Source organism: Crocuta crocuta, unplaced genomic scaffold (assembly GCF_008692635.1).
Source record: "Crocuta crocuta isolate KB4526 unplaced genomic scaffold, BGI_CrCroc_1.0 scaffold267, whole genome shotgun sequence".
Classification (NCBI taxonomy): domain Eukaryota; kingdom Metazoa; phylum Chordata; class Mammalia; order Carnivora; family Hyaenidae; genus Crocuta; species Crocuta crocuta.
In genome coordinates, this window is record NW_027531899.1 from 1890389 (window position 1) to 1907763 (window position 17375).

At 51.5% G+C, this 17375-nt stretch overlaps 1 protein-coding gene across 1 annotated transcript in view; it reads right to left on the reverse strand.

Annotated features, from left to right (window-relative positions):
• RYR1 (ryanodine receptor 1) overlaps window positions 1–17375 on the reverse strand; it is a 115724-nt gene that overhangs the window by 84864 nt on the left and 13485 nt on the right. Inside the window, 15 exon segments of the mRNA XM_077773631.1 lie at window positions 2123–2331; window positions 2501–2675; window positions 3690–3892; window positions 4745–5052; window positions 5864–5947; window positions 6542–6645; window positions 6863–6967; window positions 8505–8721; window positions 9919–10111; window positions 10772–11013; window positions 11526–11659; window positions 12594–12712; window positions 12797–12892; window positions 12975–13110; window positions 16840–17035. Coding sequence (XP_077629757.1) covers window positions 2123–2331; window positions 2501–2675; window positions 3690–3892; window positions 4745–5052; window positions 5864–5947; window positions 6542–6645; window positions 6863–6967; window positions 8505–8721; window positions 9919–10111; window positions 10772–11013; window positions 11526–11659; window positions 12594–12712; window positions 12797–12892; window positions 12975–13110; window positions 16840–17035 — 2521 coding nt within the window.

Consider the following 17375-nt stretch of genomic DNA (forward strand, 5'->3'; position numbering starts at 1 on the left):
ATGTACCAGCCTGAGCTAAACAAGAGGCAGGAGCTGACAGAGCAGGTAGGTGCCTGGCGTGCATGTTCCAAAGACAAGCTCTCCGAGGTTTTCTGGAGACCCCATAAACAGCTGGAGTGGTTCCCTCTCTTTGAAGTCCCTCTTCAAAGACCAAATACCAAGACCTCTGTGCTCCCTTTCCTGCCAGCCAACAAATTTACCCAGAGACTGTGACCGAGATTTGATGTTCTCAGAATGTCTGCAGGGTCTTTTTCTCTACTCTCTCCCATCTCTTATAGATCCTGTTTTGCTCTGCTCTTGGGCAAGAGTCTATTGACCATCTCCCTTCTCTGATTTGTGTGCAAACTAAACCTCTGAGGTATCCTTTTATGGTAACATCCTCTTGATTTAACATACCACAGATTAGCTTTGCTTGTTCTTGAACTTTCTACAAATGGGATCCCACAAGATGTGCTGTTCTGTGTCTGGCTCCTTTCCTTTTTGTAATTTTTTAAATGTTTACTTATTTATTGCTGAGATGGGGGGGGGCAGGCAGAGAGAGAGAGAATCCCAAGCAGGCTCTGCACTGTCACCTCAGCCTGATGCAGGGCTCAATCACTCGACCCGTGAGATCATGACCTGAGCCTAATCAAGAGTCCAACGCTTAACCGGCTGAGCCACCCAGGCACTCTGTGCTTGGCCTCTTTCTCTCGGGATTATGTCTGTGAGATTCACCCACGTGGTTGTGTGTAGGTTAGTCTATTCATTCTCATCGCTGTCTAGCATTCTGTTCTTTGAGTTGAGAACACATCTGGCAGTAGCAGGGATTAGGAGGTTCACATCTGCCCCACCAGCCTCTCCCTCCTATGGCTCCTCTCTGGTCTTTCTGCCTCTGCTATTGTCCCCTACAATCCATTCTCAATGGGGACCTTTCCAAAACTCACATCCAAAGTGGACATTCCCCTGCTTAAAACCCATCCATTCTCACTTAGTCTTAAAATGCCCCCCCAATTATTAATTAGTTAGAAAGAGAACAAAGTAATTTACAGTGGAGAAATCTGGGAGACTCCACCTTAACCAAACAGTCAAAATTAATGTAATTGGTAATAAGCCATAACAACATTATGTGCCTCCTGATACCCTGCATCAAGCAGGACACAGTGTCCTGATATTTCTGCCAAATATGTGTAACTTGTACCTAATCATGTGGAGACATTCAGCAAACCAAAATGAGAGCTATTCTGCAAAATAACTGGTCTGTACTCTTCAAAAATGTTAATGTCATGAAAGAAAAAGATGCAGGAACATTCTACATTAAAGAATAGAGGGGAGCCTGGGTGGCTCAGTCAGTTGAGCATCCAACTCTTGATTTCAGCTCAAGTGATGACCTCACAGGTGGTCATGAGATCGAGCCCTGCATCTGGCTCCACACATTCTCTCCCTCTCTATACCCCTCCCCCACTCATGTTCATGCTTTCTCTCTCTCTCAAAAAAAAAGATAATAATGAAGAGACATAATATGTGAATGCAACATGTAATCCTGGATTGGATTCTATACTAAAAAAATTTTTTAATCACCACAAATACTACAATTTGAATACAGATTATGAATTAATTAATAGTATGTATTGGTGTTAAATTTCCTGATTTTCATGACTGATTTCCATAATTGCAGTCCTGTAAGAACATAGCCTGTTCTGAAGAAATGCACATTGAAACATTTAGGGATAAAGAACCATCATGGGGGCGGCTGGTTGGCTCAGTTGGTAGAGTGTGAAATTCTTGAGCTTAGGGTCCTGAGTTCAAGCCCCATGCTGGGCATAGAATTTACATTAAAAAAAAAAAAGACATGATGTCTCCAACACATTCAAATGATTCAGAAGAGGGGGGGGGAGAAGGGTTAATCCCGTTCTTCTTTTTTCCCTCCCCCCATTTTATAAGTAAGGCCCCTGGAGCTCAGACAGGATGTAGTTTGCTGAGGTTATACCCTACAAAGTAGTCTTCGGAGCCCAACTGTCCCACATGCCCTTCTACATGGTTTTTGGGCTAACATGGAAGGAAAGGAGACACGTGGGGAAGAGAATTTTGGGAAGAATGAAGTTTGGAGGCATATCAGAGGGTATTGAGTAGGATCAGTCCTTACCTCATAATGGGGGTGCTCAAGGGGCACAGCGTCAAATTGGGGAAGGCTTTTGCTGAACCAGGTGGTGACTGGGCGCTGCATGTTGATGGCGAATGGCTCAAAGCCTTCCTGGAGGCCACAGATGGCAAAGAACCGCAGGGAGCTCACATCCTGGCCCAGGTTCAGGTGACCCACCTGACCAGGTCCCAAGCTGCAGACAGGCAGGAAGCCTGGTGGAAGGGGATGGATGGGCAGGGGTGAGGACAGGTGGGCAGGGTGAAGGCAGGAGGGAAGAAGGTACTGTGGAAGGAAGCGATGGAAAGCGGTAGGCTAGGGATGCAGTGTAGGGTCAGGTGAGATGGAAGAAAACCAGAAAGAGGCCATGAGGCCAGCCCTCACCATCCCCAATCTCAATTTCCCGGAAGGCCGTTTCAGAGCCTGAATCGGACATGAGGACCTCGCCATTGAGGGTGAAGATAATGGTGTTCTCTGTGAGGTCAATCATGCAGCCCACGACATCACCTGGCTGCCAGGGACGCCCAAACGGTTCACTGCCCAAGTGCCAGCGTTGGCCCTATAAGGAGGTGAAGGGAAGATGTTGTGTGGGAGAGATACACAGAGAAACGGAGACATGCAGAAGCAAGGAGAGACATGTAAATATACACATGCAAGGCATCAGGTTCAAGGCATGTGAGGTGACAAGGGGTCACCCCCACAGGGTCCCCATCCTTTCCCATGCTTGCATCCATGACCTTTGGAATGTAAGGGATAGACTTTCATGTTTTCCCTTCCCACTGACCTCTGTATCCCATCCCTTCTGCCTGAGTCCTCTACTGTTTCTGTGGCTGGGGGTGGGGTTATGCAGGCCACCAAAGCCGTAGTGGGGGGTTGGGGGGCCACAGCAAGTTAGAGGGATGGAAAGGAAAAACGAATCTACCAATGTTCACTTATACGTATAGTCATATGCCCCCAGAATAGGTAAATGGATAATGAGATGGATGGATGGGAAGTAGGGTATATGGCCAGATTGAAGAATGGAATGGAAGTTTACTCTACATTGGTTGGTACAAGGAAGAAACTATAGACAGATACATGGATGAGTGAGTGGGTGGATGGATGGACAGGTGGATGGGTGGATACATGGATGAGTGGATGGATGTATGCGTCAAATGATGTGATAGATAAGTGAAATCACAAATTGCTTAAATAGGTGAATGGCTGAACTAACAAACAAATTAATAAACCGATGGAAGTGTGGATGGTTAGGTGATTATCTGGGCAGATGATAGATGGATGGATAGTTGGATTTGTGGATAGATGGATGGATGAATAGACAGATTGGATAAAGAGATAGATGATGGATAGATATATGCATGGACAGAGAGGAAAGGATGAATGGATGGATGAACAGATGGATGAGTGGTAAGGCAGATGCAGGGATGAGTGGTAAGGCAGATGCAGGGATGAGTGGTAAGGCAGATGCAGGAATGAGTGGACAGTGGGGTACAGACAGAGGCAGGGCTGGAGTGTATGAGCTGTGTGGAGGGACCATAGTGCCTGGCAGAAGGGAGTCCAGGGAGGTACCCACGCGGTGCCCATTGAAGACATAGGCTAGTTCATCAGCTCCCAGTTCCACGTCAGGCCGCAGCTCTGGTCTCGCCCAGCCCACTCGCATCTCACCCGTGGTGACTGCCTCGAACTCAAAGTACCAGCGGCCGCTCTGCACTGCATAGGATTTCTCTGCCCGGAAGATGCGCACCCGGTCCCAACGAGACTGGCTCTCCACCTGACCTACAAATGGGGCCAGACAGAGTCAGAGACTGGGTAGGGAGTTGATCCCAAGGCACTGAGAGGTTGATGGGAGACACCAGAGAAGGTAAGGGCCTTGGGGGACTGGGGGAAGAGGGACAACTTCTTGGTGTTATAGGAGAAGACCTAGTGAATCTCAGACTGGCCAGAGGTGGAAAGGACCTACTCAGTGAGACTCATCCCCCACCCCCTCTCCTTAGCAGTCAGAGCCCTGAGAGAAGAGATGCTGACAGAGACAGAAAGTCGGGTCAGTCACTGTCATGGTCTAGGGTTATGGGTCAAGATTAGGATCGATGTTTAGATTTAAGCATTGAGAGCTGGATCAGGGCGAGAGTGTCAGATCGGGTTCAAGGAGGGGATAGAAATTGGAGTTGGGGACCACAGATGAGATGGGGCTGAGACTGAGAGGCAGTGATAGATCAGGGGTCAGGTTAAGGGTAGGGGGTTAGAGGCTCTCTGAGTTCTTGGTTGGGTGGCTCCATGTTGTAACTACAGTCCAGAGGTTAGAGGTTAGGGGTCCTAGCTGGGGGTCAAGAATTGGAGTCAGGGATCAGGGATAGTACTCACTGGGCTCCTGATCTGCTAGCTCAGCATTATAGCTATAGCCCAGGCTGGGCTTACATAGGATCAAGGTCAGTGGTCAAGATTGGGTTCAGGGTCAGGGTCAGAGTAAGGGTCAGGGTTGGGGCAGGATGGGCAGAAAGGCTCAATGTTGTAGATGTAGCCCATTCAGGGGCTGGGTCGGGTCAGAAATCAAGGGTCAAAGGACGGGGTCCACGTCAGGGTGGGAGTCAGAGTAAGAATTAGGGTCAGGGGCCAGAGGCCCGCACTCACTGGGCTCCTGGTCAGGTGGCTCAATGTTGTAGCCATAGCCCAGCAGGGTGCGCACAGCCTGGCAGAGGCTGTCCCGGTTGCTGCGCTTGGTGGCCTCATCCAGCAGCCGGTAGGGGACGAGGCGAGGGTTTCGGCGCGCTGGGATGTCCTGCACGGCGCTGTAGCTCCAGCCCTGGGCCACGCGGTCTCGTGCCCACACGTTGTGCCCATTCTCTGCCAGCCGGTCCACCAGCGTCATCTGTGCCGGTGTCAGCCTCACGTGGCTCAGGTCTAGTGGCGCCGGCTTGTACCCATTACTCATCATGTACCTGTGGGTGTGGCAGGGCTTGGAGAGATGAGACCCTCACCTCCACCTCTGGGCTCTGTGCAGTGGGATCTCTGACTTCTGACCCTTGCTCCCAGGGTGCCATGATCCTGAGCTCCGGGTTTTGGAATTTCTCACCTTTAATCTCTGACATCAGGGTTCTGTGACTCTCTTGAATAAGCTTTGAGATACTTGGCTTCTTTACCCAGGATCCTGTAGCCCTAGCAAGGGCTTTCATTTCACTGACCTCTGGCCTCTCTGGCCCCTGCGTTGTGATTTTGGGAGCCTCCTCTTCAACCCTGGAACTCTGACCTCTCACTTCTAACTGTGAGGTTTCTTACCTCTGACTTCAGAACCCTATCACTTCAAATTCCTGGCTTTAGAGTCCTTGACCTCTGAACTCTGACCTCTACCTCCCGGACCTCTGATCTCTCACCTATAATTTTAAGGTCCCTTACTTATGACTCCAACAGCTTCTCACCTCTTTCTATTGACCCCTTGCCTCTGACTTGGAGAAATTACCTCTGTTCTCTCATTTTCCCCGATTCCATGGCAGACCTTGACCTTGGGTCCCGACTCACACCCACTGTCCCTCTGTGGGACTCCTGCCCCACAATCCTGACACCTCCTCAGGACACTCACCACTGACTCCAGAGCCCTGACCCCTGACCTCTGGTCCTATGACCTTCACCTTAACCTGTGGCCTTTTGTCTCTGACCTCAGCCTCCCTACAAGACCCCTCAACCATCCAGCCCTTACCAAATCATCCCCAGCCTACTCTGTTCCCCAGAGGGACCCGGGCCACCCGCACTCACGTCTTGGGGAGTTTGGTCTTCTTCAGGTTGTCCTCTGCCTTCTCATCCGCCATGCCCACGTGGCAGCCCAGTGCCAGCAGAGTCCTGGGGCGGTGGGGGGCAGGGTCACCCCACACAGCCTCCCTGCCCCTGGCCTCCTTTCCCCCAGCCCAGCTCCCCTCCTCCTCACCCCCATCAGCTCTTGATGTCTCTTGCTCTGACTTTCTGCCCCATTCCTCTGTCTCTGTCTCTCTGACTCTTGCCTTTATTGCTTCTCTGTCTCTGTATCTCTTTGTCTGTGTCCATCTTTTTTTTTTTAATTTTTAATGTTTTATTTATTTCTGAGAGAGAGAGCATGAGCAGGGGAGGGTCAGAGAGAGAAGGAGACACAGAATCTGAAACAGGCTCCAGGCTCTGAGCTGTCAGCACAGAGCCAGATGTGGTGCTCGAACACACGAACCGTGAGATCACGACCTGAGCCGAAGTCGGACGCTTAACCGACTGAGCCACCCAGGCGCCCCTGTCTGTGTCCATCTTTTCCTGTCCACTTCTTTCCCTGATTCCACATCTCTCTCTTTCTCTTACTGCCTAGCTCTCTTCATGCCTCTGTCAGTCTCTGCCTCACCATCCCTGTCTCTCCTTGCCCTCCTCCTCACCAGCAGTCAGTCCCAGGCCCCTACTCCCTGGCACCCCCCTCACTTGAGTGTCTCCCCCGACATCTGCAGGTTGTAATTCCTCTCGGGCTCTGGTAGGCTGTGGAAGTCCACAAGACACGGGTGCAGCCTCTTATTGTCATCCCGAACCTGGAAAGACCCCAATGTCAACTCCTCAGGGTCCCCTTCCCTCCCCCCCAACACTCCCAGACTGTGACCCCTGACCTCCTGCCCTTAGTTTTACCACAAGAACCCCAAGGATGCCCTGATCCCCTAAAGTCCCTTCCCCCAACCACTGGCCCCTCCCCTCTCACTCCCCTAAGGGCACGTCTAACTTGACTCCCTCATGCTGCGGGCAGCCCCTCACCGGGCCGTAGGTCCAGCCCTGCTCAATGCGAGTCAGCGCCCAGAGTTCATGGATGTTCTCTGCCAGCTTCTCCCGGATACGTTCCAGATGGGGAGGCAGGACAATCTGGAGGTAAGGAATGTTCGTGAGATCCCTGCGTTCCTTGCAGGCTGCACCGTGACCCCTCTCCCCAAGAACGTGTATGAGCCCTGGACGGTTCCCCCAGACCTTCCCTGCTATTCTGAGCCCTGCTTCCCATCACCGTCACCTGACTCCAGGGCCCACACCCAGCTGAATAAGGACCTAGAATCATAGAATTAAGGATTTATCTGGGAATGGGACTATCCTCCCCCTTTGGACTGGTTGTTCCATGAGGACAGGGCCTGAGGCTGCCTCGGTTTCCACCACTTCCCCAGCCGAGCCCAGAGCCAGGCCCAGAGGAGAGGCTCGGAAAGTGGTCCCTGAATGAACCTTCTTTCCTTCTTTGTACAATGAGGATCAGAACAATACTTAACCTCATAAGGATTCAGTGATATAATCCAGATGACTACTCCATCTTTCATAGTTTATGTAAGTGCCTGGCACACAGTAGATGCCTAATAAATATTTATATTGTTAGTGTTCTGCAGATAAGAGATAATGATGGTTCGGACCAGGGTAGGCCATGGGGAGAAGGGGAGGGTATGGGAGGGATGTCCAGGAGGCCAAACGGACAGCTCATGAGGCCGACAAGCTTGGGGGAGAAGGAGGGAGACGTCCAGAAGGAGGCCCAGGCTTCATCCTGGCTACAGGGGGATGGCAAGTTCACCATGAAATAATATCACTGCTGCTACTGATAACACTAACTGTATTGAGTACTTTCTATTTACTCAGGACTGTGCTGAGGACATGTTATCCCCCTTTCCTCACAGATGAGGAAACTGAGGCCCAGAGAAGTAAAGCCACATACCTATGGTAACACACTGAAAATCAGACCTTCACGGTCAAGCTCTTGAACACACCTTATGTGACCTCTGATAGGGACATGTTTGGGGGGATGGTGGGGAGTTGAAGTTGGGACAGGAGGAGTGGGAAGGCCCAGATGGAAGGGATGCCAGCAAACTAGTGGAAAAGAGCTCAAGCTTTGGGACCAGCACCTGGGTTCAAATCAGTTGTGTGGCTTGTTTAGGTTGCTTATCCTTTCTGGGCCTCACTTTCCTCAACTATAAATTAGGGGGAATAATAGTCCTTTCTTAGAGTGCCTGGTTGGCTCAGGCAGGTGAACATCCAACTCTTGATTTCAGCTCAGGTCATGATTCTCAGTTTGTGAGATCCAGCCCCGCATGGGGCTCTGCACTGACAGCACAGAGCCTGCTTGGGATTCTCTCTCTGCCCCTCCCTGGTGCGTGCACACATGCTCTCATGCTCTCTCTTAAATAAATAAATAAATAAGTAAATAAATAAATAAATAAATAAATAAAACTTTAATAATGCCCTTTCTTTAGGGGACTATAGTGACGACTCCCAGAAAGTAGGATTCTGTCTTCATAGAGTTCTTTGCCTCCACTCTGCCTCAGTTTCCCAATCTGTTAAACAAGATTCCCAGCTTCCAAATCAGCTCCCCACCTCCCTGACTCCTAAGGGAGTCTGCCTCGCCAGGAAACCGTTGCAGGGCAGGCAGTACCTGGACAGTGTCCACAGGGCAAGGCACAAAGTCGGTGTGTGAGAGGCAGCGGCTGGGGCCCACCAGGTGGGGCCCCCGGGGCCCCTCCCGCCGGTACTCCTTGATGGGCTCCAGATGAAGTCGCTCTCGAGGGAGCACAGCTTCATGGCATGGGGCATAGCCAGGTGGAGGGAGGAACTTGAATTCACCATGGCGGCCACCAAGAAGAAACCGCACCCTGAGTGGGAGAGTGGGGGGTCACTGGTGAGGCAGATTACAGGGAGAATCTATGTTCAGTGGGGGTAAGGGAGCAATCCTGGGATCTGTGGAAAGTTCTGGGAAAGATCACTGGGCAGTCATAGAGTCATGGAGGTCATTTAAAGTCAAAAGAGAAAAGATAAGGTCAAAGAGACTGTCTGAGGTCAATAAGAATCATTGGAAAATTTTTTTAAGGGGCGCCTGGGTGGCTTAGTCGGTTAAGCGTCTGACTTTCGCTTAGGTCATGATCTCGCGGTTCGTGGGTTCGAGCCCCGCGTCGGGCTCTGTGCTGACTGCCAGCTCAGAGCCTGGAGCCTGTTTCAGTCTGTGACTCCCTCTCTCTCTGACCCTCCCCTGCTCACGCTGTCTCTCTCTCTCTCTCTCTCTCTCCTAGAAAAAAAAATTTAAAAAAAAGAAAGTGTGGGTTCAATGGGGAGTTAATGCAAGAGACCTTAGCTCAACAGAGTATTTGGGGATACGGGAAGGTTTCTGGGAGACCAAGAACTTCATTTGGAAGTCACTGAGAATCTCGTGTAACTATGAGATAACCCTAATCACCACTGAATGGCCACTGGGAAGCTCTTTACAGAGGTTGAGGTCATTGGGAAAAGACTAAGTTACTGAGAAATCTTTGAAATAACTGGGGATATTGAGGAATTACGGTCACTGGGGGGTCATGGAGTGATTAGAAGATCACTGGGAGATGCTGGGGTCAGCGAAAAGCTGTTAAGAGCATGGAGTCATTGAGAGAGTCCAAGATAATCTGGGGGGTCATTGGGAGGGTCTGGGGTCATTGGAAGACAGCTGTCAGATTCTGGAGTCACTTGGAGGTCACTGGAATGACATGGAGTCATTGGGAGAGTCTAACATCATTTGGGAATTAACTGGAAGGGTTATTAGGTCATTGTACAATTTGGGGGGCATGTAAAAGTCACCGGAAGGATATGAGGTTGGGAAGAAGCTGAGGTCATCGGGCGGGTCTGGATCATTGGGAGGACACCAAGTGTTTGGGACCATGTAGAGATCACTGGGACCTTCACGTAGGGATCTGACCAGTCAGTCCTGAGGGTAAGCTGCTGGATCCTGGCCTTATAGGAGGCCATGCTGTCACTAGGAAAGTCGTCTTGGGACCGTGCCAGGTCTGGGGCCTGGCAAGGGGGCAAAGGCAAGTCCTCACTTGACACCAGCTGAGAAACTGACAACAGGGAAGAAGAGCCCATCCAGGTTGAAGGCCTCAAAGACGCCCTGCACAGGACAGCCGTTGATTCGGAAGGAGATGGATGGCACGCTGAGGTCCAGGCAGCAGCTGACGACGTCCTCAGGGGCCAGGAGGTGCTGCCCTGGGGAAGTCACCGGGCGTGCCACATGTCCTGCACCAGGGTCACAGGGAAGAGTCAAAAGTCAGGAGTCTCCAGACCTCATTGGTCAGAGTCTAATGGTCTCAAGAGTCAAGAGGCAGATATTAGAGGATCCTATGGGGTCTGGATCCTAGAAACCCTAAGGTCAAGTGTTCCCATGGAGGGTCCTGGAGCTCTAAGATAAGGGAGGAGGTCAAGGTTCCCCTGAGGTTAGGATCCTGAGAGCTGTGGAGTCAGAGATTAAAGTCCCCCTGGAGTTAGAATTCCGGAAGCTTGGGAGTCAGAAGTCACAGGTCAGAGGTCATAATCATCTGGCAGTTTTCAAGAATCTCTTGCGTCAAAGATCATACATCTCCTGGGGTCAGAGTTCTGGAAACTGTGAGGAAACAGTTGGGGGAAGATTCTGAAAGCTTTAGGGTTGGGGTCTTGGAAAACTAGGAATAAGGGGTCAAAATTTGGCCTATCATGGGGATCGAGATCCCCAAGAAGCCTAAGGTGTGTGGTGAGAGTCTTGGAAAATCGGGGGTCAATGGTCAGGGATGAGAGCCCCATAGAAGAGGGTCCAGGTACCTGTCCANAAGATCCCCAAGAAGCCTAAGGTGTGTGGTGAGTCTTGGAAAATCGGGGGTCAATGGTCAGGGATGAGAGCCCCATAGAAGAGGGTCCAGGTACCTGTCCAGAGGTGCAGCCCATCAAAGCCGTAGGAATAGAGGTCGTCGCCGACCCCATTGCCGCCCCAGCCCTCGCCGCCACCTGGGTAGGGGCTGTAGCCCTCAGTGAGGGCCCAGCCCACCCGCAGGTGGGTGGCCTGAGCTGTCAGGAATGGAGCCACCTCGTCCACCATCACTTCAAAGTACCATTTGCCGTACTGTGTGGAGCCCTCTGCTCGGCCCACAAAGATGTTGGGGCGGATGCTGCAGGAAAGATGGACAGGCGACGGGGTGAGGGAGAGATGGGGAGCAGAGCCAGGTTGTTGCAGGGGTGGAAACGAAGAAGAGAAGGAGAGATACTCACAGGAAAAACAGAAGGCAGAGACATGGAGACAGAGAGAGAAAGCAGAGACAGAGACCTCAGAAAACAGATGAGAGTGATGGGTGCGAGACAAAGAAACAGAGGAGAAAGAGAGACAGACAGATACAGAGAGAGATAGACAACAAAAAGAGCAGATGCAGAAAAAGAGAAAGAGAGAGAGGAACAGACAGAGGCAGAAATGGAGGAGGGAGACAGGACAAGAGGAGGGGAGCCAGGGGTGAGCTGGGGCGAGAGCGGACACCTGTGAGGACCAGGGGTTAAGTCTTGGGGTGGGAGACAAAGGAAGGGACATCCACCTGGGGGTGGATTCTCTGAGTCTGGGAAAGGGTTAAGAGGTCTGGGGTCAATGTGAAGTCGGTGAGGTCAGGCTGGAGTCAGGGGTTAGGGGTCAGACCTGGTGACATAGTTGATGAGGTTTGTCTGCAGCAGAAGCTCACGGCCAGGGAGTAAATTCTCGGTAATGAGATCTTGGTTGGAGCGCACGGCCACGCCATTGCACACACAGAGGGAACACAGCACGTCGAGCACCTGGAAGTCAAGGTCAGAGGTCAGGTTGTGAGAGCACAAGGGCAGGGAGTCTGTGGAAGGTGCAGGGTGGAAAGTCAGAAGTTAAGGATAATGTGCCAGGGCAGGAGGTGGAGATTTTGACGGGGGAGGAGGTGGCGGAAGTGCGAAGTCAGGGCCCACAAAGGAAGGTCAAGTGTCAAAAAGAAAGGTCAGGAGCTGGGGTAAGGCGTCAGCAGTGTAAGAAAGGAGGGACTGGAGTAGGAGATGAGACGTCGGAAGGAGGAGGGAAAAGGTTGGTTAGTGAGAGCACGGGGGTCAGGAGGAGATTTTAGATGAGCAGGGACTGCACATGTGTGTCTTTGGGGCCCAGATGGATAATGTACCTGTGTGACGTGGTTAGAAATTGTTCAGTAGGGGGGTAGGGGAGAGCCTGGGTGGCTCAGTCAGTTAAGCCTCTGACTTCAGCTCGGGTCATGATCTAAGGGTTCGTGGGTTCGAGCCCCGTCTAGGACTCTGTGCTGACAGCTTGGAGCCTGGAGCCTGTTTTGGATTCTGTGTCTCCCTCTCTCTCTGCCCTTCTCCTACTCACATTCTGTCTCTCTCTCTCTCTCTCAAAAATAAATAACATTAAAAATAAAAGAAACTGTTCAGTGGAAACAGGTAGGGCCTGTGGCAAGCTGGAGAGTGTATACACAGCCTGTATGAAGACTAAAAAATCAGAAATTAAAAAATAAAAATGTTTCAGAGATCTAATGAAGCACACCTGTGGCCCAGAATCCATTTAAGAGCTGTAAGTTCAAGACCCTTGTGTTGAGATGGAAGAATGTGGGAGTGGAGTTCAGATAAGAGACAGGATGGGGAGGAGAAACAGTGAGGGAAGTGGAGAATTCCGGGGCCATGGGGAAAGGTCAGGGGTCAGAGTTCAGGGGATGAGAGGACAGGGCGAGGGGCCAACCTTGTGGTTCCTCCCGTGCTTGTCCAGGAGGGAGATGATGGACTTGATGTGGTTCTCCTGGATGATGTTCAGGACCTCAGGACTCTCAATCAGGACACAGTACAGCACCTCCAGGATCCCTGAGCATGTGGCAGAGTGACAGGTGAGGGGACCGTGGCCCTCCCCTGCCCCAGCCCCTGTCCCCTTCCCCTGGGTTCTCCTACCAGAGGAGGCCTCCAGCCGATCTAGCTTGCTGACCAGCCAGTCCAGGTTGTTGGAGAAAAGGGCACAGTTGGCACGATTGCCACGGATCAGAGAGGCTGAGGGTAGAAAAGACGGGTCAGACCCAATGGCACTGAGCAGCTGGGGTGCTCTGGGGGAAGTCAGGACGGGGCCCCTTACCCAGGAGTTCATAGAGCAGGTTCACAATCTCTTTCCAGGACTCGGCTGCCTCCTCCCCTGCAAATTCAGCAAAGTGGGCAGCAGTGGTGTAGACGTTTAGGCGGTCAATGCAGTTCAGTACCAGGGAGAGCATCCCCTGGGGTAGGCAAAATAGAGCGGGTCACCATGGGAGTCCCAGGTCCTCTCTTCCTTCTTGGATTTGCTAACTCATTTGACTTCAACAACCAGCGACTGTATTCCCAGATCCAACACCATTAGCTCCACGTTCCCGCTCCGTCCCCTCACCCTCCTCTCTTCCTCAGCTCCCCACATCCGTCCGTGTCCTCTTCTGCCTCAGTTCCCAACATAATACATCCTTGTTGACATCAGGACTGACTGTGCTCTTCCTTCTCGAAGTTGTCTTTCCATCCTGTCCAATTCCAAGCATCCCACTCCGGGTCCTAACTGGCCCATTTTACTCTCTGCAACAACCACCTGAGAGATTTGGGTTTTTTTTTTTTTTGCATTTTACACTTTAAACTTTGTCTTCTCTTATTGTGAATTATAACAGACATACAGAAAAGCACATACAATACAGTCAGTTCTTGTTATCCACGCTAGTTATAAGAACGTGTGTGTGTGTGTGTGTGTGTGTGTGTGTTCTATAAAGTCACCATGAACACAGAGCTGGCAAATCCTGAACCACTCCCTGCTCCCGGGGAAAACACAGGGAGTTGCTCTGAGTCACAACGTCCTTGTCAGTCAGTACATAACCTTGATGTATATGTGTGTCTGTTTAAAGACACTGATTCAATAGATATTGTTGATATCGTTGATTAAAATTCATGGCCAAAAGCACTATACCTCATCCTAAATGAAGTCTATCCGCCACTTGTTTTCTCTGTAAGACACAACACAGCCTCTTGCCCTAGAGAGCACTACACAACACTTCAGCCCTACACTTGGGGGCCACTTTAAACAGCACAGTCAACAGAAAAAAACAAAAAACAAAAAAAAACAACACCAGCATGTGAAAAATGTGGCACTAAATATACCACAAAAGGGACTCTTGTTTACAGGATGAGAGCCGAAAGAAGAAGGCGGAGCATCACCTGTTCGACCTCAGCTGGGAACATGAGGGTCACCAACACAAGTTTTTTGTCACTCTGCACACGTTCACAAATGACCATAACGATGCTGCGAGTATCGATGTGCAGGTCACGAATCGATTTTAGCAAGTGGACAAATTTGCAGACAGAATCCGTGCACAACAAACATCAACTGTGTGTGGCTCCACAGAAAGAAAGAACACCTGTGTAACCGTGACCTGAGCCCAGAAAGAGAACACTGCCAGCCACGCAGACATCCAGACATCGCCTGGATGCGCCTCCTGATTCCTGATCATGCAAACCTCTCTCTAGGAATAACCGCCGCCCTGACTTTTGTAGAAACCTCTCCTTGCCTTTCAGTTTTCACTGCCTGTGGATGCATCAGTAAACAGCCTAATTGAGCTTTGACCTGTTTTTGAACTTGGCATGCACACTAAGTGTTCTTTTGGACATGGTGTCTTTTGCTGGGTATTGTGTTTTAAGATTTAAGAACATTGTTTCACGTGGCTGTCGTCCCTTCATTTTCTTTGCTGAGTAGTATCCATAACCCATCCGCTGTATGGGAGAATATGCTACATCTGCAGCTCTATCCCAGCGACGTTTGGGCTGTTTCTAGCTTTGGGCCACTACATAGAGTGCTACTGTGACAATCACTGTCTTTATGCTGGGGCCCCTATCACTAGTAAGAGAGGCAGCACGTGGGGGTAGAGGGCACAAGCCGGTTGGAGTCACAGAGTGGCTTTGCCACTAACTAGTTGTGATGTTAGGGAACCTAATGCCCTGTGGCCAGAGCCTGGCCTTTGTCACCTCTCTGCCCTCATCTCCTCCTAGCTCACCTTAGCTCACCCTGTCCCAGTCGCCCCGGCCTCCTTATGGTTCTAGAACCTGCCAAGCACACTCCCTGTGCACTTGCTCTCCCCTCTATCTCCTCTCTGTTAAAGTTTATTTATTCTTTAAATAAAGAGATAGTGACAGTGTGAGTGGGGGAGGGGCAGAGAGAAAGAGACAGAATCCCAAACAGGGTCTGCCCTGGCAGCGAAGAGCCAGACGCAGGGCTCGAACCCATGAAACTGTGAGATCATAACCTGAGCTGAAACCAAGAGTCAGGTGCTCAACTGAGCCATCCAGTTGCCCTTATTTTATTTTTCTTTTAAGTTTATTTATTTATTTTGAGAGAGAGAGAGAGCACGCACCCGTGAGCGGGGGAGGGGCAGAGAGAGAGGGAGAACAAGAGTCCTAAGCAGGCTCCACGCTTGGGGCTCAGCCCTGGGCTCAATCCTACCGTCCTGAGATGGTGACCTGAGCGGAAATCAAAAGTTTGGACGCCCAACCAACTGAGCCACCCAGGTACCCACTGACCACTCTGTTCTAAGGATTTTTTTAAAAAATGTTTAAGTTTATTTATGTATTTTTGAGAGAGGGCTGGAGAGAATGAGCAAGTGAGGGGCAGAGAGAGAAGGAGAAAGAGAATCCCAACCAAGCTCTGCACTGTCGGCATGGAGCCCGAGTTGAGGCTTGAACCTACAAACCATGAGATCATGACCTGAGCCGAAACCAAGAGTCGACGCTTAACCAACTGAGCCACCCACGCGCACCAAGACCACTCTATTTTAAACTGCGACAAGCCCAGCACTCCTTGCCACTTCCCTCCTTTACTTTTTTCTCAGTACTTATCATCTTATATACCATATAATTTCCTTATTTTGTTGATTATCATCTATCCTCCCCACATGTCAGTTCCATAAAGACAGAGATTTGTGTCTGTTTTGTTGACACCTGTATCCCTTGGCATATTTGTTGTGTAGATGGCTATTATTTAATCTCTCTGAGTTTCCGAGATCCATCTATAACGTGGGAATTACAACCCCATGGGGTCATCAGGAGGCTGTCATGTATGTAGCACCCTTAGCACATAATAAAGGCCAAATTCAAGGCAATAATAACCACTAACACTTATATATCATCCACTATGTGTCGGTACGGTTCTAAACGTTTGGCATATATAATTCCACTCCACAAATTAGTTTTGTCATTGTTACTATTATCATTTTTGGATCAGATTGGGAGTCCCTGGAGAGGAGGAGGGCCAGTTGTTAGCCTTTAAATGAACATGCTCCCCTATCACCCTGTGGGGACATCAGACCTCCAGGCCTTTGTCCAGTCCCTGCCTCCCGGGGGGGGGGGGGGGNCGTGCTGAGCCGAGCTCCCTCCGTATCTCCTCCCTTCTTGCTCTTAGAAGACGCAAACCTCCAGCTCCTGACTCCAGCGGAGGACCCTCCCTGACACCCAAAAACGCCCCCTCTGGCCCTGCCCCAAGCCCCATGCCCCACTCTGGTTCAGTCCTCCCAACTTCAGGCCCCCACAGACCCAGCCCGCTGAATCCCGCAGCCCCATCCTCAGACTTCTTCCCAGGCCTGGCCGCCTCCACACGCCTCGCCTCCAACAGGCCTTCACTTAGGCCCCGCCCCCTCCCGGGTAAAGAAGCAAGGTCTGCCCCACCCCCTTCGCTCTGGTTGCATCTCGCTCCCACAGGCACCGCCCCTGTTCTGACAAACGCCCAGCCTCTCCCTCAAGGCCCCGCCCACTACCCCAAATCCTCCCTTCTCAAGGCCCTGCCCCCTCACTTGTTCCCCAAAGGCTTGCGGCCCCGCCCTTCTACACTGGCCCCGCCGGCTCTGAAACCACTGCATACTTCCCCAGGTCCCTCAGGCTCCGCCCCTCCCGGTGCCGAGGCCCCGCCCCCCGCAGGCTCCGCCCCACCCTCGCCACGGCCCCACCTCCTCCTGGAAGAGGCTCTGGCGGTTGCGGAGGCTGCGCAGCTTGCTCTGCTTCTCCTCGTGCTGCAGCTCCTCCGAGGGCGGCTCGAAGTAGCCGATGAGGTCCTGCAGGCTCAGGATGACACCCTCGATGGGCAGCGCTGTGCCAGCTGGCGGCCCCGAGCCCCGCGGCTTCCCGCTGAAGCTGTCCAGGCCCCTGTGGGGACGGACAGCGCACTCGTCGGCCCGGAGCCCCAAGCGCTGACTGTCACTGAGGCGAGCCCTACCCTCTGCCCCCTAAGGACTCTCATAGACACACCTATTCTACAGAGGGGGAGACTGAGACTCGGAGAGACACAGACATTGGCCTGAGGTCACGCAGTGGCCAGGGACAGAGCTAGGGCTGGGACTCACTCCTGTGTAAGCACAGAGGGTTGTGGAAGCAGGTGTCAGGGCTGGGGAGGTCCAGGATCAAGGATCTGGGTGTCAGGGCTGATCAAGGATGTCAGAGGTCAAAACCATGGTTGTCAAGGTCAGATTAGGGATCGAGTGTATAG